The sequence below is a fragment of the Giraffa tippelskirchi genome, chromosome 1 (assembly GCF_054371585.1).
Source record: "Giraffa tippelskirchi isolate mGirTip1 chromosome 1, T2T-mGirTip1v1.2.pri, whole genome shotgun sequence".
Lineage (NCBI taxonomy): Eukaryota > Metazoa > Chordata > Mammalia > Artiodactyla > Giraffidae > Giraffa > Giraffa tippelskirchi.
In genome coordinates, this window is record NC_137275.1 from 3206211 (window position 1) to 3229917 (window position 23707).

Consider the following 23707-nt stretch of genomic DNA (forward strand, 5'->3'; position numbering starts at 1 on the left):
CTTAGGATCTGAACTTGGCCACCCTAAGCGGCACCTGCGCGGCCCTCCGTTCTTGGGGGCTCGCAGACGGCTCTGCTATCAGGGAAGACCTCACCCCAGCCCCAGACCTGGGCGCCACTCTGCTGGTGGCCATGGTCCTGCCCAGGTCTCCCTACGTGGAGGCCCCCACTCACATCCCCCAGGGGTCCTGCAAGCCTCGGGCCTCCCAGAGCCCTCTCAACACTTCCCTGTCCCCAGACTGGGGTCTGGGACGCCCTGGCCAGCCGTCACCGCAGCCCAGCCCCGGCACCCCGGAGAGCCACGCTGAGCCCCGGTCCTCTCTCCGCCCCCTTCCAGTTTCCCGAAGGGAGTTTGGGGGGTTTTAATCACCAGAGGGCCGGGGGGGTGGTCCCTGGCGGGCCCGTGGTTAGGACGGGGAGCTTTCACAGCCATGACCCAGGTTCAATCTCTGGTCAGGGAACTAAGATCCCAAAAGCTACGAAGCCTGGCAAAAACAAAAACAGGGCAGGTCCTGGGGCCCTCCCAGAGTTCAGTCACCCTGTTTGATTCACTGCGCCCCACACACTGCCGGCCTTCAGGGGATCCTTAGTCCATTTTTTTTAAGAGCAGTTTTACATTCATGGAGAAATTGAGGGGAAGGCACTGAGCGTTCCCATGTACCTCTCCACACCCCCGCCCGTGCACAGACCCCCCACCAACATCCCACACCAGAGCGGCACCTTTGTTACAGTCGGTGAATTACACGGGTACATCACCATCATCAAAGGCAGCGGTTTACTTTGGGGGTCACTCTTGGTGTTGCCAGTTCCAGAGATTTGGACAAACGTGATATGACACGTAGCCATCATTAGAGTCATCCTGAGAAGTCTCCTGCCCTGAAAAGTCGTGTTTCACCTCTTCATCCCTTCACCCACCACCCTTGGCAACCACTGCTCTTTTTACTGTTTCTATTTTGTTGCTGTTTAATCTCTAAGCTGTGTCTGACTCTGCAACCCCGCGGACTGTAGTACACCAGGCCTCCCTGTCCATCACCACCTCCCGCAGTTTACTCAAACTCATGTCCATTGAGTCAGTGATGCCATCCAACCATCTCATCCTCTGTCGTCCCCTTCTCCTCCCACCTTCAATCTTTCCCAGCATCAGGGTCTTTTCCAGTGAGTCAGCTCCTTGAATCAGATGGCTGAAGTATTGGAGCTTCAGCTTCAGCGTCAGTCCTTTCAATGAGTATTCAGGGTTGATTTCCTTTAGGACTGATGGGTTGGATCTTTTTGCAGTCCAAGGGACTCTCAAGAGTCTTCTCCAACCCCACAGTTGCCTTTTCCTGAATGTCAGATAGTTGGACTCATACACTCTGTGCCCTTTTGAGAATGGCTTCTGTCACTTAGAGATATGTGATTAAGTTCCCACCCCCCATGTTTTTCAGTGGCTTGATAGCTTGTCTCTTTTAAGCTCTGAATGTTAGCTATTTATATCCATCATCACCTACCGAAGGACATCCTGGTTGTTTCCAAGTTTTGCCAGTTATGAATAAAGCTGCTATTAACATGCATCTGCGAGTTTTTGTGTGGGTATAAGTTTTCAATTCCTCCGGGTAAATACCAAGGAAGCCTGACTGCTGGATGTTGAGATTCGTAAGAAACGGCTTTCCACCATGGCTGTGCCATTTTGGATTCCCACCAGCGGTGAGCCGGAGCTCCCCCTCCACATCCTCACCAGCATCTTGTGTTGTCGGTATTCTGGACTGTAGCGCTCCGATGGTTCTGTAATGTGGCACCTTTTCCCATCTGTTAATCTAGGCTCCTAATCATAAAACGTTTCATCCATTTGGCTTTTAATCTGAACTGTCCAAGCCAAGCCCTTCTGGGATTACAAACAAAGCCCATTCAATGTCAAGTGCTGCTGAAACACAGCCAGGCGCTTTTGGTTTTGTTCTTTACTAACCACTGTTAGGCTTCTTGAGCTTCCCAGGTGGCGCTAGTGGTCAAGAATCCGCCTGCCAATGCAGGAAACTGCAGGAGACTGATTGGATCCTCGGGTCAGGAAGATTCCCTGGAGGAGGAGATGGCAGCTGACTTCGGTGTTCTTGCTGGGATAAACCCATGCACAGAGGAGCCTGGTGGGCTACAGTCCATGGCGTTGCAGAGTTGGCTATGACTGAAGTGACCAAGTATACAAGCATGTTAGGCTTCTTAATCAGGTCTGATGAATTCGTGAGCCTTCCTGTACTCCTAAATACACACACACACACACACACACACTGCTTTGGATACACACATTTCAAACATCTTCTCCAAGCTTGTGGCTTTTTTCCCCTGAGCTTCCCTGATAGCTCAGTCAGTAAAGAATCCGCCTGCAATGAAGAAGTTTAATTCCTGGGTCAGGAAGATCCCCTGGAGAAGGGAAAGGCTACCCACTCCAGTATTCTTGGGCTTCCCTGGTGGCTCAACTGATAAAGAATACAGGCAGACCTGGGTTTGATCCCTGGGTTGGGAAGACCCCCCCTGGAGAAGGGAAAGGCTACCCACTCCAGTGTTCTGGCCTGGAGAATTCCATGGACTGCATAGACCATGGGGGGTCGCAGAGAGTCGGACACGACTGAGCGGCTTTCACTGGCTTTTCATGCACAGTGGTTTACAATTTTAATGGTAAACAAGTGTCCGTCTTTTCTTCTTGTGCTATTTGTGTCTTTCTGGAGACATTCTTCCCCATGCCAGCTCAGGAAATTTTTCTTTTTTTTTCTTTAGAAGTTCACATCAGTTCTTCTTTCCATCCTGTGGTTTTTAATCTGACGGCAGTGGGTATGAGGAGGCTGTGAGGTCAGGATGCTGTTTCAGCAGTGGGCAGCTCAGTGTCCTTCTGCAGCAGCTACAACATCCGACTTCTCCCTGCAGGTCTGCACGCTTTCTATTGAGTCTGCACGTGGGATAGTTCAACACTAGGCTTCGGATTTTTTCCATAGTTATTTGTTCCTGTCTTGTATCCATGAAATGGGTCTTCCCAGGTGGCTCGGTGGTAAAGAATTCGCCTGCCAGTGCAGGAGATTTGGGTTTGATCCCTGGGTCAGGAAGATTCCCCTGAAGAAGGAAATGGCAACCCCCTCAGTGTTCTTGCCTGCGAAATCCCACGGAGAGAGGAGGCTGGCGGGCTACAGTCCATGGGGTCACAGAAGTGTCAGACACAACTGAGCGACTACACACGCACACACATGCACGCATACACACACGCACGATACACACACGCACACATCCATGAAATAACTTCGTATTAATAGCAAACCATGGGATCTGGTGGGGCAAGGACTCTGAATCACAGCTTTTCAAAGCGTTTCCTAAGTCGTGGGTGCTGGTCTACAGGAGCAGAGCTGACTTTGGGTCATTTTCCCTGCAGCCTTGGCTTCTTGTTAATTCCAAAGCTGTCTGAGCCTCTCACTCCAGTCCTCTTGCCTGGAAAATCCCATGGACAGAGGAGCCTGGTGGGCTGCTGTCTATGGGGTCGCTAAGAGTCGGACGACTGAGCGACTTCACTTTCACTTTTCCCTTTCGTGCCCTGGAGAAGGCAATGGCAACCCACTCCAGTGTTCTTGCCTGGAGAATCCCAGGGACGGTGGAGCCTGGTGGGCTGCTGTCTGTGGGGTCGCACAGAGTCGGACACGACTGAAGCGACTTAGCAGCAGCAGCAGCAGCAGCATCATTGGTGAATAATGCCCGAAAATGTTTGTTTCTTATTTAACAACCCTTGAACCTCTTTCTTTTTCCTTGGTTTGCTGCATTTTCTGGGACCTTCACTGCGATGTTGACGAGAAGGGGAGGTGGGGGCCGCCTGGCCTCACCCTTGACTTTCGGGGAACACGTCTCGGGCTCCACTAGATATGGTGGAGACCCCTTCCCAAGTTGGGGGTCTGCTCCCCATCTGTAAGAGGGCTCATCACGGCTTGGGTGACAGGACCTGGAATGCGTCCACTGCACCCACTGAGGTGGCCCCATGGTGTTGGCTGGGGACCCAGGGAGACATGGAGGCCGGTGGAGGGTCACGGGGGGCCAGCTGAGCTCAGGGCGGCCCCAGCCTCCTTCCAGCCAGGGTCCATCCCACGCATGGAGGGCTGTCCCTCCAGGGGCCCTTCCTCGTCGGCCGCCCCAATCCAGGCGGGGCCCTCTGGGCGCGTCCAGGGGAGCAGAGATCTAGGCCCGCCCGTCTTCCCCCTTAGCGCCAGGATCCAGGCCGTGTCAGGAACAGGCGTGTCTGCTCGTGCTGGACAGTGAAGCAGTGCGTGACCATGACCGCACTCCGCGGGGTTCCTCCCTGCCGGGGTCCCTCCCTGCCGGCCTCGAGGAGGCTGCCAGTCTGACTGGCAGCAGCTGGCTGGGGTGAGATGTGGGATGTGGGGTGCAGGAGGTGGGCAGGGGCTGCCCCACGGGGTGGAGGGCAGGGGCCCTGCTGCTGGGCCCATATCAGTCCTGGTGAGGGGACCTGCTGCCCCCGCCACCCTCCCCGAGGGGCGGGCCTGCTGGAGTCCCAGACGTCAGCGTTCGGTGTTGTAAGGGCTGTTCCTCCCTCCTCGGCCTTCTCTGGAATCCCAGCCCTGCCCTCAGCCGGCCTCACGGCCTCCCCAGATCGACGGGTCCTTGGAGAGCTCTCCTCACCCTGCACGTGGGGCTCCCCGGAGCCATCAGAGACTCGGAGCCCACTCCGTCTGCGTGTCCCAGCGTGGACGCCCCTGTCTCCTGGAGACACCCTTACCCTGCATTCCCCCTTCCCGGGATTCAGGGCGAACCCAGCCCGAAGCCACGGCGATTGTGAAATTGTTGAGCACAGCCCCGGGGCGAGCAAGGGCCCTGCTTGTGGCCAGAAGCGACTGCCCCCAGTGGTGGAGGGAGAGTAATGCCCCGCGGCGTCCCCATGGACGCCCGCCCGGAAGGTTGCCCTCTGCTCCCTGAGGGAGGTCCCGAAGCCCACGTTGCCCAGGGGGCCTCAGCCGGGTGGAAGGGCGGCTGAGAGCCTGGGGTCCCGATACCCAGGCTTCCCTCTCTCCCTCTGTCCTCAGCTCCTGGTGTTGACAGCTGAACCTCAAGCCCTCACGTGTGGACTTGTAGAGCCTGGAGAGTGTGGGCAGTGGGCGGGCGAGGGTGGAGGTCTCTGGGGGAGGGGAGCTGGCGTGGTGCTGGACGTAGGTCCTTTCAGGCGGGGCTCCAGGTTGCCTGGGGCTTGGCCTCATTATTCGTTATCTGTGTTTTGTAACAAGTGATCATAAACACAGTGGCTCAAAACACACCTGCTTCTTATCTCACACTTTCTGTGGCCAGTTCTCTGCTCAGGGTCTCAGCAGAATGTGGTCAAGCTGGACTGTGATCTCATCTGAGAATCAGGAGCCCCTCCCAGGCCATGTGGTCGCTGGCAAAATGTAGCTCCTTATGGCTGCAGGAGGGAGGTCCCCGTACCCTGGAGGGCTGCCAGCAGGGAGCCAGTCAGCTCCTCGCCTCGTGGCCTCCTCCCTAGGAAGTTTGCTCCATGGAAAACTTCAAGCTGGTAGGTCCTTTCTGCAGCATTGCACCTCTCTGCAGGGAAAGCTGGGCCCGCTTATAAAGGTCTCACCAGATTAGGTCAGGCCCACCTTGTTTGAGAAACTCAGTCAACCGACTGCAGACTTTTACATTTGCAAAACCTTCACCTTTGCACTTACATAACCTAACTAACGAGAAGGAAACGGCAACCCACTCCAGTATTCTTGCCTGGAGAATCCCATGGACAGAGGAACCTGGCGGGTTACAGTCCATGGGGTCGCAAGAGTTGGACATGACTTAGCGACTAAACCACCACTACCAACCAAACCACCACTACCAACCTAACTAAGGCAAGGAAATCCCATCACATCACAGTTTCACTCAAGAAGAGGGGGTTATATTGGCCGTTTTAGAATTCTGCCTTCCCTCTGGGTGGAAGCACATCCTTGTCTTTACTCATTGTTTTACATCAACCCTGACTGTCAATGATGGGGGAAAATATTAGCTATGCTGGTGTTAGGCACAAGTGGTAAAGAACCCACCTGCCAATGCAGGAGACGTAAGAGATGTGGGTTCAATCCCTGAGTCAGGAAGATCCCCTGGTCACAAAGAGTCAGACCCGACTGAAGTGACTTAGCACACAGTCTTGTTAACAGTCTGACGAGGAACCCACCCCCTTTACAGATGAGAAAACTGAGGCTCACGGGAGGCAGGGCACATTGACACACGAAAGGTACCTTCTGCCGGGTGCTCCAGGTCGCAGCAGGTTGGAGGGAGGCAAAGTCCAGACTTGACCTCGCACAGACCCCTGCCCTGCTGTGGCAGACGGGTCCCACCACCACACAGCCTGTGACTGAAAGCCGCCCCCCCCCACCACCGAGTCAGGCACCAGGCACCCACAGAAGCACAAGCTGACGGCTATCAAGCTCCCTGAAAATGTGGTGGGGTCACGGGCAACGCAGACCCCAGTCTGAGAGGCATCTTACATCACGGTCTTACAGGACTGTCTAGTCACACCTTTCCATTCGCAAGGGAGACCTCTGGGGCCTGCTTGAACCCCTCTGCTGATGGAAAGCTCCCTCCTCCCTGAGGTGAGTTCTCCCTTCGCTGGAGGACTCGGCCCAAGAATCCAGCCTGACACCCACCTCCTTGCAGCTTCAGCCCACCCTTTGTTCGGAGGTGATGGGCTGCTGTGGCTCCACCATCATGATGGAGATGACTGATGCTGTGCATCTTTGAGACAGTCACTCTCCCTCTCGGAACCTCAATTACTTTTCAAAACTAGGGGCCAACCTGGACTTGGTTCTCCAAGGGTGGAGATAGCATGCTGGTGGGGAGCTTCAGGGCCTTGCGGTCAGGAAGGGTGCTAAGGGTACAGACAGCATACTTGGTGGGGAGTTCTAGGGTCTTGCAGTCAGGGAGGGTGCTGTGTGATCCTGGGCAGGTTGCTTTCCTTGTCTGTTTGGGAAAGCGTGTGGGAGAGTCTTCAGGGACCCCTGCAGGGAAGAACCCTAGAGAGCTCCTCCAGGAGGGGCCACTTTTTCCCTGGCCCCCGTGTGGCTCAGCCCATGCCTGGCCCGCAGGGGTTACTGAGCTTGCACACAGTAGGTGTGCACACAGTAGGTGTGCAGTGAACCCAAGTGAGAAGGTGACTGGATGGATCCAATGGAGACACGGGTGGCAGGGCCCCTGGGATGTATGTCCAAGTGCCGGACGCATGCCTGTCTCACAGCCACCACTCTGCTGAAAGAGGAGGTAGGGGCCTTGCTTCCCAGGGCCCTGGCCACTGGAGGAGCAGAGCAGGACTGGAGCCCAGTTGGCCCAGGGCCCAAGGCAGCCAAACACTGGCCTCCACCTTCCTGCTCTGTGCCTTGGCCACAAACGGGGGCCGGGGGAGGGGCTGGCTGCCCTGCGGTGCATGCCTGCTCCGTGCTGGGACCTCTCTCTGCACGCTCAGAACCCCGCTGTGGGGTTTGCTTTTGGTCAGAGACGAAGAAGAGACCGAGGGTCTGAGAGGCTGGGCGATTTGACCAGAGTGACTCACCCTCTGGTTCCGGGTTCTGTAGCCTGCGGTTGCTGGAGCTCGGCCCTTGGCAATAATCACCGTTAATAGGAAACAGGCCACTATTAGCCCCGGCTCTGAGCTGGGCCCTCGGCTTCTCAAACTCTCACTTCGACCCCAGATGCAGGGATCATCAGCCTTGTCTTAGTTGTGACCAAACTGGGACTCTGAGAAATAAAGCTTCTCACCCAAAGCCCTACAGCCTCTACGGGAGGAGCTGGGATTTGAACCCACAGGTTGGACGACCGGGCCTCACCTGGATCTCCAGTTCTGCTGCCCCAGAGCAAGGGGTCCTGGGATGCCTGAGCCCCCAGGGGGCCTAGGGTGTGGGGCTGGGACCCTGGGTGGGAGCGGCGGAAACCTAACGGCTCCTGGACGGCCAGGGACGCCGTGGGTTCCGAGGCAGGTGGTGGACCAGGAGTGACTCGGGCCCCACCCCGCATGGCGTGGCTGCAGGCCCGCCAGGCAGCTGCCCAGCAGTCCGGTGACCTCAGAGAGCCGTGAACCCGGGGTCACTGTGACGGGGCTTCCCACCGCCTCCAGCACGGGCCGTCACGTCTTCGTGTTCTCAATTACAGTGCGGCCTCCGCCCGCTGTGCAAACCCACCCAGCCCTCAGAGAAGGCAGCCCAGGGTCAGGGTTACAGGGAAGTCTGTTGGCCCTGCTGCTGGGACCTGCTCCCTCCCGCCCAGGAGCTGCTGCTTCTGGAAAGTTCTCTGCTGCCCCCTGGCGGGAGAGGCCTGGGCGAGGGCCCTGCAGGCACCTCTAAGCAAGGAGAGGACTCTGGCTCCAGGGCCCCAGGACCAGAGAATGGTGGAGCACCCCTGCCCACCTCCCCCAACTCTGGGCCTTCCAGGCTCCGCCTCCTGGGCGCAGAAACAAACCAGGGGTCTCCAGGCTCTGTTTCCTTCTATTAATGAGGGTCCTGGGGAGAGAGATGGGAGGGGCCATGACTGCCTGGTGGTCCAGGAGGCTTCTCTGGGGACATGGAGATGTTTTGGAACTAGAGTGGTGGGTGCAAAACATCTCAGGGGTACCATATGCCACTGAATTATTCACTTTTAATGGTAGGTTTTACGTGATATGTGGGCTTCCCTGGTGGCTCAGATGGTGAGGAATCTGCCTTTGGTGCAGAAGGCCTGGGTTTGATCCCTGGAGCCCACTCCAGTATTCTTGCCTGGAGAATCCCATGGACAGAGGAGCCTGGAGGGCCACAGTCCATGGGACCACAAAGAGTCGGGCATGCCCGAGCGATTAAGCGCCCACATAGGCACATGCACGCTGTGTTTCATGTCTTCAAAAGGAGACGCTCGCAAGGGCGCCATAGGGCTGCCCACGCCTCCGAGCCTCAGCGCCCCGTCTGTGGGTCAGGAGCAGGTTTCAACCCTGCCTGAATTCCCAGACCTCAGCAGGTCACGGGGAGGGACGGGAGAGAGGGCAGGAGGGCTGGGGTAGGCGATCCAGAGAAGCCTTTAACTGCACTCAGCACTCAGTGGGTTTCACTGGGGCTGGAGGCCCTGCCACCGTGTGTCCTGACGGCTGACCGGGAGCCGCAGGTGGGACCAGCCAGGCTGGGCCGGAGGACACCCAGGTGGGGGGAATACTTGGAACCCCTTCTCCTGTCTCTGTCACAGACGAAGGGCAGAGGGGCTTGGGGTAGGTCCTTGCCCTCAGGTCCTAACGGGACACATGATGTGAGGCAGGCTGGCAGGCTGGTGCAGGGGTGAGTACACTGGACTCTGGCTCTCTGCCCCTTCCTACTTGCTGTGTGACTGTGGGCAATGCACCTAACCTCTCTGCGCCCCTGTTTCTTCAGCTGTTCATCAGGAGATGAGCAGCCCCGACCACGAAGTGTGGTTTGAGGATGCAAAGCAGAGAGGACCCAGTGCTGGACCCTCAGTGAGGGTCTAGGGAAGGGAGAAGGTGCCCAGGGAATCCCACCACCACAGCTGACTGGCTAGGGGGACCTGGCCTGGGACGGCTGGACACCTAGTTCTACCTGCTCACACCCCAGGAAGGGGTGCAGCAGCGGAATGGCCCCCCTGGGGACGGGGCCTGATCCCCGGATACTCCCCAAGAGGCAGGGAAGGGGGAGCCTGGGGACTGCAGGAGGCTTTCTGCAAAACACATTTATTGCTGCTTGACCCCTTGACCGCGTGCCTCCCTTTCCCAGGAAGCCAGCCCCTGAGATCCTGGGCCAGCCAGGGGCCATGCCTGCAAGGACTGGGCTCAGGACGGGGGCCCGGGAACCAGGTGGCCCCGACGGACGCTGAGCTCGGTGGCGAAAGTCCGGGCCTTCTGGTAGAAGAAGAGGGACATCTCGCGATCGAGGAGGGAGTGGTGGTAGATGGTGGCCAGGCGCGTGCAGAGCTTCATCTGGGCCCGCTTGTTGCCCAGGTCCACGGCCGCCGCCAGCGCCAGCTGGTAGTACCCGGCCGCGTCCAGTGGGTCCTGGAGACAGACGGCGAGTCACCGAGGGGACAGCACTGCGCCAGGGTAGGGGGCCTTGGGGGAACTTCTTCCTGGGCTAGGTCCCCCGGCCAGGGCAGCTCCAGGGCTGGGCCCACGACAGCGCTCCAGGCGGGCAGGACACTTGCTCGCCCCAGACAGGCCAGCTTTGGTGCCTCTGGACAGGCCCCGCATGTTTCCCCCAGGGAGGTGCCCCCTGCTCCTCCGGGGCTGCTCGAGACCGACCGGGCATCTACGGGGGCCTGGACTGGTGGCCCTGGGACCCCCGGTACCCCCCCTCAACCTTGGCCCTGGAGCCGGGGCCTCGGACCTCGTAGTACCTGGTCCCCTCCTCACGGAAGCCTCTTTCCTGCTCACCCCCGGGGCCTCTGGGAAGATAATCCATGGCTTCCCCTTGGGCCGAGCTGAGGTCTGGGAGGCTGGGGTCTGAGAGGTCCCTGCACGGCCATGTGGCCCAGGGTGGCCTGGCTTGACCCCTCCAGCCCATGTCCACACTGATGCCAGCATGCCCGGCCTTCCCTGTGCCAGGCCCAGTGCAAAGCGGCTCATAGGTGTCACCTCTCAGAATATCCCACCACCCCGAGGGGACGTGACCTCCCCCAGGATGCAAGCTCCCAGTTCAGATGCATCTTTGCTCCGGACGCACCATCCCCAGACTGGAACATCCCACGTCCCCTCACCCCTTCCAACTTCTGTCTCCCACCCCAGTCTCCACGTCTCCTACCGGAGGTCACCTGAGGGCCTGCACTAAACCCAAACCTGACTGTCCACTCCTGCTCACAGGGCCTCCCCAGGACAGAGGACAAAGTCCAAAGTCACCAGCCCTGGCTCGTCACTGCCCCCCACACAGAGCAAAGGCCCAGAAGACAATGGAAGCAGGTGTGTGTAGCAGTTACCTGTCCCCTGGCCAGGCAGGGAGGACCCTGTGTGTGTGTGTGTTGGGGGAGAGGGCAGGCAGCCAAACACAGCTGACTCTGGGCAACAGCAACCATATGCTGCAACTTGCCCTGAAGCACAGGGAAGCTCGGCAGCCTGCAGGAACCTGGGAAGCACCTGGCTCAGCCTGGGGTGGGAGGGGAGGGCTTCCTGGAGGAGGGGGCATCCAAACTAAACGGAAGGAACTGGCCAGAGTGCGTGGTGGACGTGGGATGGTGTGCATTCCTGTGCATGTGTGCACATGTGTGTGTAGAAGCTAGTGGGTGGTAGGTCCAGGATTCACACCCAGATCTTTCCTAGTCCAAGTCTTGCTCCTTCTGCTATGATCCAACACACAGAGGCTAAAGGGAGATGGTCGGCAAAGACACCACAGCAGCCCCCACCTCCACGGCAGAGTCCTCAGGCCCCACTTTCCCCACAGGGCCGCAGAGTCCCAGTCACTGAAGCCCCAGCCCACTGCCCCTCATTCTGCCCTAATCAGGGCCCACGCCTAGCCTAGACCCCTCCTGTCCTGTGGGGGCACCAGCTCCTGCTGCAGGAACACTTGAAGAGCGAACCATACAAATCCTGAGCAGCTCAGGGCCTGGACCTCGGCGGGGGGGAGGTTGCGGGGGTGAGGTTGCGGGGGGCTCAGCTGCAGGGGTCACCACTGCCCACGGAATCCCCCAGCACTGGACATAGCGGTGGCTGTAGGGATCACTTATGACCACTAGGTGTCACCAGTGCCCAGCCAGGGGCCTGGGGGTTACCCGCGGGCAGTAGGGGGTCTTCCAGGGCTGCTCCAGCTCCTAGCTGCCGCTGGTTGGGGAGGGGGAAGGGGAGAACTCAGCCCCGGGCTGGGGCACCCTCACTCCTCAACCGACACAGATCAGGGACGCCGTGCAGAGGCAGGGCTAGACCCAGAGTGGGGGTGATGTCTGCCTGTATGGGCAGGGGGGAAGGGGCAATAGAGGAGACATCCCCAGGCCCTTGTCTCATCCACTGCGGGGCTCATAGACAAATGGAAAAGTGGCCCCAGCTCCCACCACTGCAGCTCTGACAGGGCAGGGGCTCAGCCAGGGTGCTAGGTGTTCCTGCCGTAAAATCTGGGGCAAGTCACGCCCCACCCAAGCACCGGTTTCCCTCTCTGTGCAGCGAGATGATGAAGAGTACACCCCCTCTCCCCCAGTCCAGGTGATATGAGGATTCCAGGAAGGAAGAAAGGAAGAGCTCTGCACAGACTGGCAGGCTTCCTAGAGGAGGTGTCAGGGTGTGGGCTGTACCTTGCAACCTGAAAATGAAAGTGTTAGTCGCAACCCAATAGACTGTAAGCCCAACAGGCGGCTCTGTCCGTGGGGATTCTCCAGGCAAGAATACTGGAGTGGGTTGCCATGCCCTCCTCCAGGGGATCTTCCCAACCCAGGGATCGAACCCACATCTCTTATTGTCTCCTGCACTGGCAGGCGGGTTCTTTACCGCTAGCACTACCTGGGAAGCCCACCTTGCAACATGGGTCTCTGGAAATAATGGTGACACTTCCCCCTTGTGGCTCAGCTGGTAAAGAGTCTAAGTCTAAGTTGCTTCAGTCGTGTCCGACTCTGTGTAACCCCATAGACGGCAGCCCACCAGGCTCTGCCGTCCCTGGGATTCTCCAGGCAAGAACACTGGAGTGGGTTGCCATTTCCTTCTCCAGTGCATGAAAGGGAAAAGTGAAAGTGGAGTCGCTCAGTTGTATCTGACTCTTAGCGACCCCATGGATCGTAGCCTACCAGGCTCCTCCGTCCATAGGACTTTCCAGGCAAGAGTACTGGAGTGGGGTGCCATTGCCTTCTCCAGTGGTAAAGAATCTGCCTCCAATGCGGGAGACCTGGGTTCGATCCCTGGGTTGGGAAGATACCCTGGCGAAGGGAAAGGCTACCCACTCCAGTATTCTGGCCTGGAGAATTCCATGGACTGTATAGTCCATGGTGTCGCAGAGTCTGACACGACTGAGCGACTTTCATTTTCTCACTTTCACTTTACCCCACCCCAGGAATGTCTTTATCCACCTCCTACATTTTTTGCGGCTCACTCCTGCTGGACAGTCAAGACATAGCTTTGCAGTCACCCCACCCAGAAGCCCCCCGTCACCTAGCTACACTCATTTCGCCCTTTACCAAGTGGCAGCTTCCCCCACTGACGCTGAGCTCTTGAGGGCAAGGCCTGACCACCTAGAAGCAAGGACAGTGTCCACTGGCCTCGCCTGCAGCTCACAGGGGGGCCCAGAGCTCCGGTGAGATCCCTGGGACTCGAGAAAGAGGACCGCGATGCCTCCCACATGCCCAGAGCCGGGCGACGGCCCCCATGCCCCGGCACCCCGCCTGCCTGCACCCCTCTCAACCTTGAGGTCGTAGAAGATGATGTCGCCAAGCGCCAGGTACACCTTCACGTAGTACAGGGTCTCCTCGTCGAACTCCAGCGGCGAGGTGCACAGCGACAGCGCCTTGAGGTAGAAGTGCTCGGCCAGCTCGCCGTGGCCCAGCCGGTGATGCAGGGCGGCCAGCCGGTGACAGGCCACCCGCTGGTTCAGCCGGTCCCCTGGGGATGCAGAGGGGGGCGGATGCCGTCTCGCAGCCCCAACCAGCCCCCTCCCGGCCCCAGACCGACGTCCCATTCGTGCTAAGTCGCTTCAGTCGGGTCCAACTCTGCGACCGCATGGACTATAGCCCGCCAGGCTCGTCTGTCCACGGGATCCTCCAGGCAAGCACACTGGAATGGGCTGCCATGCCCTCCTCTTCCCGTCTGTAAGGGGCACCTAGTGATGCCCACTCTCCTAGCACTTTAGGGATGTGGCAAAGTTGTGGATCAGGACACCCCCGAGCCCAGGCCTGCACAGAGTTCCCCTGGACAGGGCGCTTTGCTTCCTGTTCTGACCGGGAGAACCCAGAAGCCCTGCAGTTTGTGCCCCTGCAGATACGACCTTTGGCCTCCCTGCTGTATCGCCAGCTGCCCTCCACCCTGTCCTCGGGGGAGTCACCAGACGAGGCTGTCTGCAAAATCCTCCCCCTTCCGGGGCGAGCTCTGCAGGGCCTAAAGGCACCCCCCCACCGGAGTGCACACCTACTGTGTGCTCAGCCCTGTCAGTCTCCCTGCCTCAAGGAAGACAGACGGCCTAGAAGAGCAGGGCATGGAGGGACAGGCCCCTGGAGAGGAGGACGGGGTTTGGCCGGCAGAGAGCAGCGAGGACTGGGGGCTAATGGGGAGGGGAGGGCCAGAGGACACAGTGGGCAGAAAGGCACCGGGCGGCCCTGCCTGGCAGGTCCAGGAGTGTCCGCAGTGCAGGGTGCCCCAGCCGGCCCCCTGGTCAGCAAGGGAGAGGTGGGGTGGGGGGTACAGAGCTGACGATGCTCAGGCAGGGCTGGGACAGGTTCTCTGCAGCCCATCTCAGCAGCCTGGCCTGGGGGAGTGGCGGGGAGAGGAGCCTGTGGGCTGAGGGACAGGCCCTGCTCAGACCTCAGGGGAGGGGGGCCCTCAGGGCCGGGGTGCGGGGCTCACCCAGGGTGAGGCTGAGTGCCAGGGCTGTGTGGGCAAACTCCAGGCCCTCCTGCGGCGTCTCCATCTCAGCCAGCAGCGCAGACAGCTTGTTGCAGAGCCGCAGCTCGGCCTCCCGGCTCCCCGTGGACACCGCCAGGGGCAGCGCCCGGTCCTGGAGGACAGGGGGCAGGTCAGGCCTCCTCCTCCCGCAACAGGCCACCAGACCTGTGCCCTCCTGGGGGCCTCCAGGCCTGCCCCCGATAACCCACTGGAGCTTCGCGTGTTAAGTCGCTTCAGGCACGTCTGGCTCTTTGCGACCCCATAGGCTGTAGCCCACCAGGGTCCTCTGTCCATGGGATTCTCCAGGCAAGAATACCACAGAGGGTTGCCATGTCCTCCTCCAGGGGATCGTCCTGGCCCAGGGATGGAACCCGTGTCTCTTACATCTGCTGCACTGGCATTGGCAGGCGGGTGCTTTACCACTAGCGCCACCTGGGAAACCCTCCTCTCCAACACCACACCATTACTTCACCCCCAGGGCACTGGGGCGTGAGCAAAGGGGTGTGAGCCTGGCCCATCAAGCTACATTGCACGCCCTCAGACCAGCCCTGCTCCTCCTGGGTGCAGGGGCCCTGACCAGGAGGGTCCAAGACCCCCTGGGCACTAAAGAGGCTACTTTTATCTGTACCCTGGGGCCCAGCCACGAGCCAGCTGGTCAGAGAGAGGCGGAGACGCCGCCCTCCCCGGGAGGCATGTGCAGACGTGAGCCCTGGTCCCGGCCCTCCATCTGACGTGCTGTGTGTCCTTGGACGCACCCTGCGCCTCTCTGAGCTGGTTTCCTCCTCCATCAAATGGGGAGAGGCCCTGCCTCCCAGGGTTGTGTGGATCCCTGGGAGGTGTGTCCTCCAACAGGCCTTTCTCGCTCTGTCCCGCCCAGGCTGGGGCTGGGGGTTGGGTCGGTCCCTGACCAAACCACCCGGAAGCTAAGCTTGTGCGCGAGGCGGGGAGGTCCTGCCCCCAGGAGGGTCGCCCCTGCAGCCCGCTCGCCTGGACCTACACGGCAGGGGGGTGGGGGGCACTCACCCGGTAGAAGGACACGGCTTTCTCGCGCTCCCAGGTCCCGTTGAAGAAGATGTCTCCGGCCTCCTCGAAGAGCTGCAGCCCTAGGTTGGGGTCCCCCGTGTACAGGGCGGCGTTCTGCGCAGCCTGGATGTACAGGTCCACCAGCTCGCCCTGCCGTAGCACGTAGTAGATCTTCCCCGCCTGCAGCCAGGCGTGCGCCTCCTTGTCCCTCTTCAGCAGGTCGATGAAAACCCCCAGGCTGCGCTTGGTGTATTCCAGGGCGGACCTGTAGGCCCTGGGGTTAGAGATGGGTGCTCAGAGCGGGGCTCCCGGGCCGGCCGCCCCCCTGCGTGGAGGGGACCGGGCTCTCCCCGGGGGCCCGTCTGGCCACCCTGGACCTGGGACATCGAGGGGCCAGGCCCAGAGCTTGCGCTTGCAGGCTGACGGGAGACCGGGGCAACACACGGCCCTCATCCAGCAAAGGTGAGGAGGCCTTCGGGAGGGAAGCAGGCAGCTGTGGGGCCTTAAGGAGAGAGCGGTTCGTCTCTGCCCCACCTCCACACACACAGGCCCACCTCACCTCCAGACACAGCAGGGATCAGGGCCCCTGGGCAGAAATTGAGAGCCCGTCCAGGCCAGGGGTTCTGACACGACGGAGCGCCAGAACCGCCCAGGGGGCTGGTCAGACACAGATGGCAGGGCCTGGCTCCCAGAGCTGCTGGCTCAGGAGGTGCAGGGTGAGACCTGCCACGCGTGTGTGCTCAGTCGTGTGGGGACTGTTGCCCGCCAGGCTCCTCTGTCCATGGGATTCTCCAGGCGAGAACACTGGAGTGGGTTGCCATTTCCTTCTCCAGGGGATCTTCCCGACCCAGGGATCAAACCTGCGTCTCTCGCATCTCCTGCATTGGCAGGTGGGTTCTTTACCACTGGGCCCTCTGGGAAGCCTAGGAATGCGCATCTCCAACCAGCACCCAGGCGAGGTGGAGGTGCTGACCCCGGGACCCCACTTTGACGAGCATTGATCAAAGGTGCTGGCCCATTGGTCCTGCTGTGAAACTGAGGCCCCAGGGTGAGAGGCGTCTCTCCTGAGTCTTGGGGAACCCAGCCCCTTCTTTGCTCTCAGAAAGCCCCCACGCTGGATGGGGTGTGATGAGACTCCACCAGCCTGTGAGCTGTGTGGTCCAGCCATCTGTCCCCCTCCCCCGATCAGGATGCTCTGAGTGGGCTTTACAAGTGACCCCGAAACGCTGCTCCGGGGAAGCAAGCGGGACAGTCACTGTCTCCTGTGGACAAGGACCCTCCAGGCACACGTCGCTGTCCTCACACATGAGGGGACAAACGAGGATCAGACTACGTGGCCTAGTGCTGGGCCAGCAGGAAAACACTCAGGGCAGGCGGGGGTCAGCTTCCAGAAGCTACCATGGCAGGAAGGATGACTCAGAAACACATGCTCCACCCCCACCCTTGGGGACAAGATGGGGCCTGCTGGCTCCGAGCCCAACTGACACTGAGGGCAGAGGGACTGTCCTAGGATTGGCGTCCGGCACCCGCCCCGCCCCGGGGCCGGCCCTCACCGCTCGGTGCCCAGGGACAGGTAGAGCTGGCTTATGGTCTCCAGGAGCTGCCCCTCCAGCACCTTGTCGTTCGCCCTGCGGGCCAGCGAGAGCTGGAACTCGTGGTAGACGACGCACCGGGCTTCGTTGGGCACGACCGCGCTGTAGAAGTGACAGAGCCGCTGGACAGCGAGCAGCTGGCCTGGCGGGAGACGGAAGGGAGAGGCCCCGTCAGGCACTGCAGCGACCTTTGAGGGTCTGCGGCCCCTGTGGGGCACCCGCCTCTGTGAGCTGTGGTCGCCCCACGTGGGGAAAGGCTGGGTGTCCGGCTCGAGGTCACACAGCCGGCCCGCAGCCGTGACGGAGCCAGGCAGGGCACGTGACACACGCTCGAGGGACAGCGCTGACCACTGAAGAGCTCCCAGGCTGGGCGGTCCTGGCTGTGCTCCCCTGATGGACCAGGACGTGTTTCTGCTTCACAAAGCTCCTCCCAGCCAGACAGGGGCTGCGCGCGCGCACGCTCAGCTGCTCAGTCGTGTCCCACTCTTTGGGTCCCCGTGGACTGTAGCCCGCCAGGCTCCTCTGTCCATGGGATTCTCCAGGCAAGAATACTGGAGTGGGTTGCCATTTCCTCCTTCAGGGGATCTTTCTGACCCAGGGCTGGAACCCATGTCTCCTGCGTTGGCAGGCAGATTCTTTACCAACTGAGCTGCCAGGGAAGCCCAAACAGGGGCTAAGCTCCCACCAAATGGATCACCAGCACCCCCCACGAGGCAGACAGGCAAGCTGAGTCCGAAGCTGGAACACATGGCATGTAGTGGAGACGGGATTCAAATCCGGCTCCTGCATTCCACAGCTGATGCTCCTTCGCGAAACCGGGCTCCAAGCCCGCAGCCTCACTCGCCTGTTCTCAGGCCAGAGGAATGAGAACAGTTGGGAACTTAGATTATTGAAAATGACCCGGCGGTGAACAAGCCAAGAGAAGACTTCAACGACACCGTGAACCAACCGGTCCTAACAGAACGCAGAGCACGCTCCCAACGACCGCAGAATACAGCGTTCTCCACGTGCCCATGGGACATTCTCTAGGACAGACTAGAGGCTGGGTCTCAGAACTGTTCTCCGTAAACATGAAAGTATCAAAATCACATGAAGCATATCTTCCAGGAGCAATGAACGAAATCAGAAATCAGTAACACAAAGGAGTTTGGAATATTCACGAATCTGTAGAAATGAATAGCACATTCCTAAATCACTGGGCTTCCCTTGTAGCTCAGTCGGTAAAGAATCTGCCTGCAATGCGGAGACCCAGGTTTGATTCCTGGGTCAGAAGGATCCCCTGGAGAAGGAAATGGCAACCTACTCCAGTATTCTTGCCTGGAGAATCCCATGGACAGAGGAGCCTGGTGGGCTACAGTCCACGGGGTCGGTCGCAAGACTAAGACATGACTTAGCAGCTAAACCACCACCACCAAATCACCAGTGGGTCAAAGAAGGAAATTGGGAACTTCCTTGGTGGTCCAGTGGTTAATACTCTGCACTCGCAAGACAGGGGACCTAGGTTCAATCCTTGGTCAGGGAACTAAATCCCACAAGCTGCAACTAAGACTTTGTATGCTGCAACTAAGACTGGCTCAATCAAATAGCTAAGGATTTTAAAAAATAAACAACCAAAAAAGAATAAAAATTTCAAATCAAAAACCTAAAGTTCACCCTTAAGAAACTAGAAAAAGTTAACTCGACCCAAGGCAAGCAAAAGAAAGGAAAAATGAAGGTTCAAGCGGAGATGATAAAATAATAAAGTAGAGAATGGAAAACTAGAGAAGAATAATGAAACCAAATCATGGTTCTTTGAAAAGGTTAACAAAAGTGACAAAATTTTAGCCAGACTGACCAAGAAAAAAAGGAGGTAGCAGAAGATGACTAAAATCAGGAGGGAAAGACGGGACGTTACCACGGATCTCATGGAAATAAAAGGGGAAGCTGTGAACGACTGTATGCCAACAAATTAGATGAAATGGACAAACCCTAGAAAGACACAAGCTAGTGAAACGGGCTGAAACAGGAAGCAGGGCAAGGACTGGGTGACCCTGGCTGTCACCGCTGCCCCCAGTCTCCTCGCTGTTCCATATGGGGGAGAGGCAGACCTCCTGACCCCCCGGAGGACCTCCTGGGTCCCCCAGCTCTGCACTCCCAAGTCTGAATCCCCTAGTGCCTGGGCTGGGGGCGTGGGGGGTCACAGATGGTTTCTGAGAGGCCAGCGGGGGGCCACGTGCCCTTGGTGACCACTGCCTGCACCTGCCCAAGGCTTCAGAGCAGGTTGGGGGACCCAGCTCCTGGCTCCTCCTGGAGGTCCAGGGGGTTCCCCTTCCAGCCTCACTGAGCAGAACCTACATCCGTCAATAGCTCCCCAGTGCTCTCAGGAAAATGCCAAACCACAGCCTGGGGTCTTGAGCCCCTGCCTAGCGTCCCACCTGAGGCTCTCACTGCCCATCACCTGACCCACTCACTCCAAACTTGGCACCGCCCTGCAGGGCCCAGTCACTCTCCCCAGGGCCTTTGCACAGGCCTGCTGTACCTCCTGCCAGGCCCCCTCCTGTACTTGGCTAAATTCTTCTCATCCCTTGGGCCCCAGACTAAACAGCCTGCCCCCTACCAGGTGGGGCCTGGAGCTGCCCCACCATCAAGTTGAGCACCTGCTTCTGTGGCTCTTGTGACCTGAGCACCTGTTTCCTGTGGCTTGGCTGCCAGCCCCCAGCGAGGACCACTCAGGTGTGTTTGCTGGTGGAGCCCCGCCCAGAGCCTGCCACTCGCACCAGCTGCCTTTGGATGAAGCAGCTGCCCCGCACCCTCTGAGCCGGGGGATGTGTCTGGTGTGCCCGGCTGTTGGGAGATGCTAAGGATACAGCGCCAGCAACGCACCCGGTATTCAAAGCCCACATGGCCGCTTTGGTTTGGCTGCCCCCTCTGCCCGAGACTGCCAGGGTTCCCGGCCACGAGACTCTCAGTACACGAAGCAAGATGGTTCCAGGCAACCCAGGGGGAGCTGGTTGCCGTGGTGACATCTGGCCCAGCATGGGGCACCTCAAAGCACCTGCCAGCAACTGCTGGTTTCCACTACTTGGCATTCTTGGTGGAGAAGCAACTGCTCGCCCCCAGGACGCTCTGAACAGAAATGGAAAGAGCCCTCGCTTGCTGGCTTCCCAGGCAGCCAGTGTGCCCGACACTTACTCTCCCAGTGGTCCATCTCCACGGCGACCAGAAAGGCCCACTCATAGTAGCACTTGGCCTGCCGGGCGAGGGCCCTGCGGGTGCACAGGTCCCCCAGCCGTAGCAGCACCAGGGTGAAGTCCGGGCCGCCCTCCCTCCTGGGCAGCCGCGAGAAGAGCTTCACAGCCTCCAGGAGGTAGTGCTGGGCCAGCCCGCCGGCGCCGGCCTGCAGACACAGGGCCCCGAAGTTGGCCAGGACCACCGCCTCGTTCCGCGGGCAGCCCAGGCGCCTGGCCACCCTCAGGGCACGATAGTAGCCCTCGGCGGCCTGCCGGGTCCGGCCAGTCCTCTTCAGGGCGATGGCCATCATGTTGGCGATCAGGCCCTCCTGGTCTGGGGTGGCCACCGCCGCTTCCAGGAGGGACTCCAGGATGTCCAGGGCTGCCGGGCTCTGCCTGTGAAGGACGTGCAACCAGGCCAGGGCCACCAGGTGGTCCACGACGGTGTGGCCGCCCAGCTGGGCGTCTGTCTCCACGGCCTGCATCATGAAGGCAATGGCTCTGCCCTGCCACCCATGCTGGCTGTACAGCTGGGCCAGGCTGGCGTAGATGGGGCCACACAGGGCCCGCCAGGAGCCGGAGGCCGGGGAGGCCAGCGCCTGCCGGAGGTAGTGAGCGAGCTGGGCGGGCAGGACGGGGAGCCGGGGACTGTTCTGCAGGACCAGGGCTGCGCTCCGGAGTGCGCTGCCCATTGAGCCCCGTGCCCGCAGTGAGGCCACCCTGATGCAGCTCAGAGCCAGGTGCGGCAGGCACCTTTGGCCGTAGATGCCCGCCAGCAGCAGGTAGCAGTCCATGGGCCAGGAGGCACCTGGGGTCCCCGCCACCCTGGGGAGCAGCAGCAGCAGCCTCTCCAGGAAGGGCAGGGCCTCCTCCGGCTGCTTGAGGCGGGCGTGGTGCTTGGCCAGCAAGAAGCAGGCCCGGGCCTCGGCCTGAGGGCTGCGGCCACCAATGGCCCTCCGCAGGGCCAGGGTCAGGAGGCCGGATTCAGCCTCGGAGCTGCCGACGTGGCCGGGCATCCCCAGGAGCAGGGCCAAGGCCTTGGGCACCACCTGTGCGCACTTCTCCCTGCTCTTCTGCCGCAGGTGGACGGAGGCCAGGCTGGTGTACACGGCCGCCACCAGGACCAGGTCCCCAAAGCGGCCCCCAAGCACGCCCAGGGCTTCCTCGAAGTACACGCGGGCCTGGGACAGCTTCAGCCGCCTCACGCACAGCCGTCCCAGCAGGAAGCAGAGCCTGGCCAGGGCCATGGGCAGCCCGGCCTTTTTGGCCACCCCGCGGGCCTCGGCCAGCCGCCTGACCAGCTCCTCCTCGTCGGTGAAGCCGCCGAACACGCCACTTAGCATGGGCGGGGAGAGGTCGTACAGGCCCTGGAAACCGGCCTGGAACCCAGGTGCGTCCAGGAACAACAGCTGCGAGCCCAGGGCCTCCGGGTCGGCCCAGTCATCTCCTGCGTCCAGGCAGAAGGCGGGCTCCTTGGTGTCTGGCAGGCTTGCACCGCTGGACACTCTGTGGACACCAGGGGACCCTGGTTCCTCGGGGCAGCCCTGGTAGGACTTGCATTGTTCTAGAACATTCTTCACCGTCTGCAGGGTCTCCCGTGGCCCTGGGTTCAGGCAAGGTGGAGACATTTCTGCAAGTGACCAGAACACCCAGATGGGTGAGAGCGGGATCTGAGTCCAGGCAGGGCCAAGGGTGTCCCTCCCCTGGCTGCAGCGTCCCTGTCGCCTCCCCCACAAGGCTGCCCTGGGCATCTGAGGTTGCTGTGGATTGCTGGGCACGCTGCAGGCTGCTGGAGTGACCTTCCAGGAGTATATGGAGCAGGTTGGCCAAGCTTCTACCAACTAACATTCCTCACCTTAGTTCTCCCCTCTCGGCCACGTGCAGGAACCCCCATGACATCAAGCTGTAGCCAACCAGAGCTACTGGCCAGTGTGAGTGCCAAAGCGCCCTCAGAACTGACAGTGGAGTCTGTGTCCACCTGCCCCGCCCTAGCACAGGGGCCCCTCTGATGCGGAACACTGGGAACAGCTCCCAGACCCCGGGGGACCCTTTGTCTGGGCCGGTTTGGGAATCTGATTACTAAAGGGTTGAAAACAAGTGCTGAAGAGTCTGGGGACAGGAGCTGCCCACGCCTGCCCTGCCCGCCCGCCAAAGGCCTGTTGGTCTTGGATGGACTCGGCACCGGGAGGCATGACCAGCCTTGAGGAGCAAACAAGCTACGTTTCCTGTTGGGAAAACATGAGCTTTGAAGGGGAATTTGGAAGGAAAGAAGTGGGTAAAGACTCCTCTGTTTCAAAAGTTCACTTGTAAAAAGTGTGTTTAAAGCTGTTAGTCTGCAAAGGCTAGGAATTAAAAAAAAACATTAAATACGGTTGAGCAGCAAATGTACAGCTCGACCGTGTACTTGATTAGCTAAGGTGTGCCCACGTCTAACGGAGGCGCGTGGTCTCCCCGGGGCGTCTTCTGGCACTATCCCTGTTACCCTGCCTCTGACGGCCGAGGTCCTCCTGAAGGAAGCCTGCAGGAATCCGGGGAGCGGGGAGGGCCCCAAGATAGCCCTGGGACCCCAGGGGCTGCTTCCAGCCCTCCTCCAAGGGGCCCTTCCGTGCTTGCGCATGGATGGATCCCATTCCCAGGAAATCTCAAAGGGTCCTCGGCTCGTGCGTTCCAGGCTGTCCCCGACACAGACCCTCTGCTGTCGCGGAGATGGAGGCGTGGGAAAGAGCAGGTCCTCCAGGGACTTTTCCCATGTAAGGCTCCACAGTAGCGCCCTCTCCACCCCTTCACCTCCAAGCAGGACACGGGGCAAATCTCAGCTGCTCTGGGTTAAATGAAAGAAACCCAGGGACTTCCTGATGGTCCAGTGGCTAAGTCTCCGAGTTCCAAATACAGGAGGCCTGGGTTCGATCCCTGGTCAGGGAACTAGCTCTCACATGCCCCAACTAAGAATTTGCAAGCTGCAACTAAAACCGGGTGCAGCCAAAAAAAAAAAAGAAAGAAACCCCAGAGTCGGGCATAAGCTCATCTCTGGTGGCTCAGCTGGTGAAGAATCCGCCTGTAATGTGGGAGGCCTGGGTTCGATTCCTGGGTTGGGAAGATCCTCTGGAGGAGGGAAAGGCTACCCACTCCAGTATTCCCACCTGGAGAATTCCATGGACTGCATAGTCCATGGGGTCGCAAAGAGTCGGACACGGCTGAGCGATTTTCACGTTCAGGCAATGGCGAGGATGTGCTTCTTTGCTGGGCACAGTGCAGAGGGGAGCCTCATCTCCGCTTCACCCAACCTCCCCCCAGGGCCAGACTGCGTGTCACCAGCCCTTCCCCACAGAGGAGTGAGGTCTGTGGCCCGTGCCATCCTGAGGCCCA

General features: G+C 59.8%; 1 protein-coding gene across 5 annotated transcripts in view; it reads right to left on the reverse strand.

The window, feature by feature from the left end:
* Positions 1-9674: 9674 nt before the first annotated feature.
* The window catches only part of SH3TC1 (SH3 domain and tetratricopeptide repeats 1), a 63516-nt gene continuing 49483 nt past the window's right edge, over positions 9675-23707 (reverse strand). For 4 of the 5 annotated variants that reach the window (XM_081576486.1, XM_081576400.1, XM_081576213.1 and 1 more), the window contains 6 exons: positions 20304-21971; positions 17094-17274; positions 15541-15814; positions 14479-14629; positions 13325-13521; positions 9675-10011 (listed from right to left, as the gene is read on the reverse strand). In XM_081576486.1, the coding sequence (XP_081432612.1) occupies positions 9790-10011; positions 13325-13521; positions 14479-14629; positions 15541-15814; positions 17094-17274; positions 20304-21971 (2693 nt within the window). In that variant the 3' untranslated portion in view covers positions 9675-9789. The remainder of the gene's footprint in view (positions 10012-13324; positions 13522-14478; positions 14630-15540; positions 15815-17093; positions 17275-20303; positions 21972-23707) is intronic. The other variant, XR_014078769.1, reaches the window with a different exon arrangement.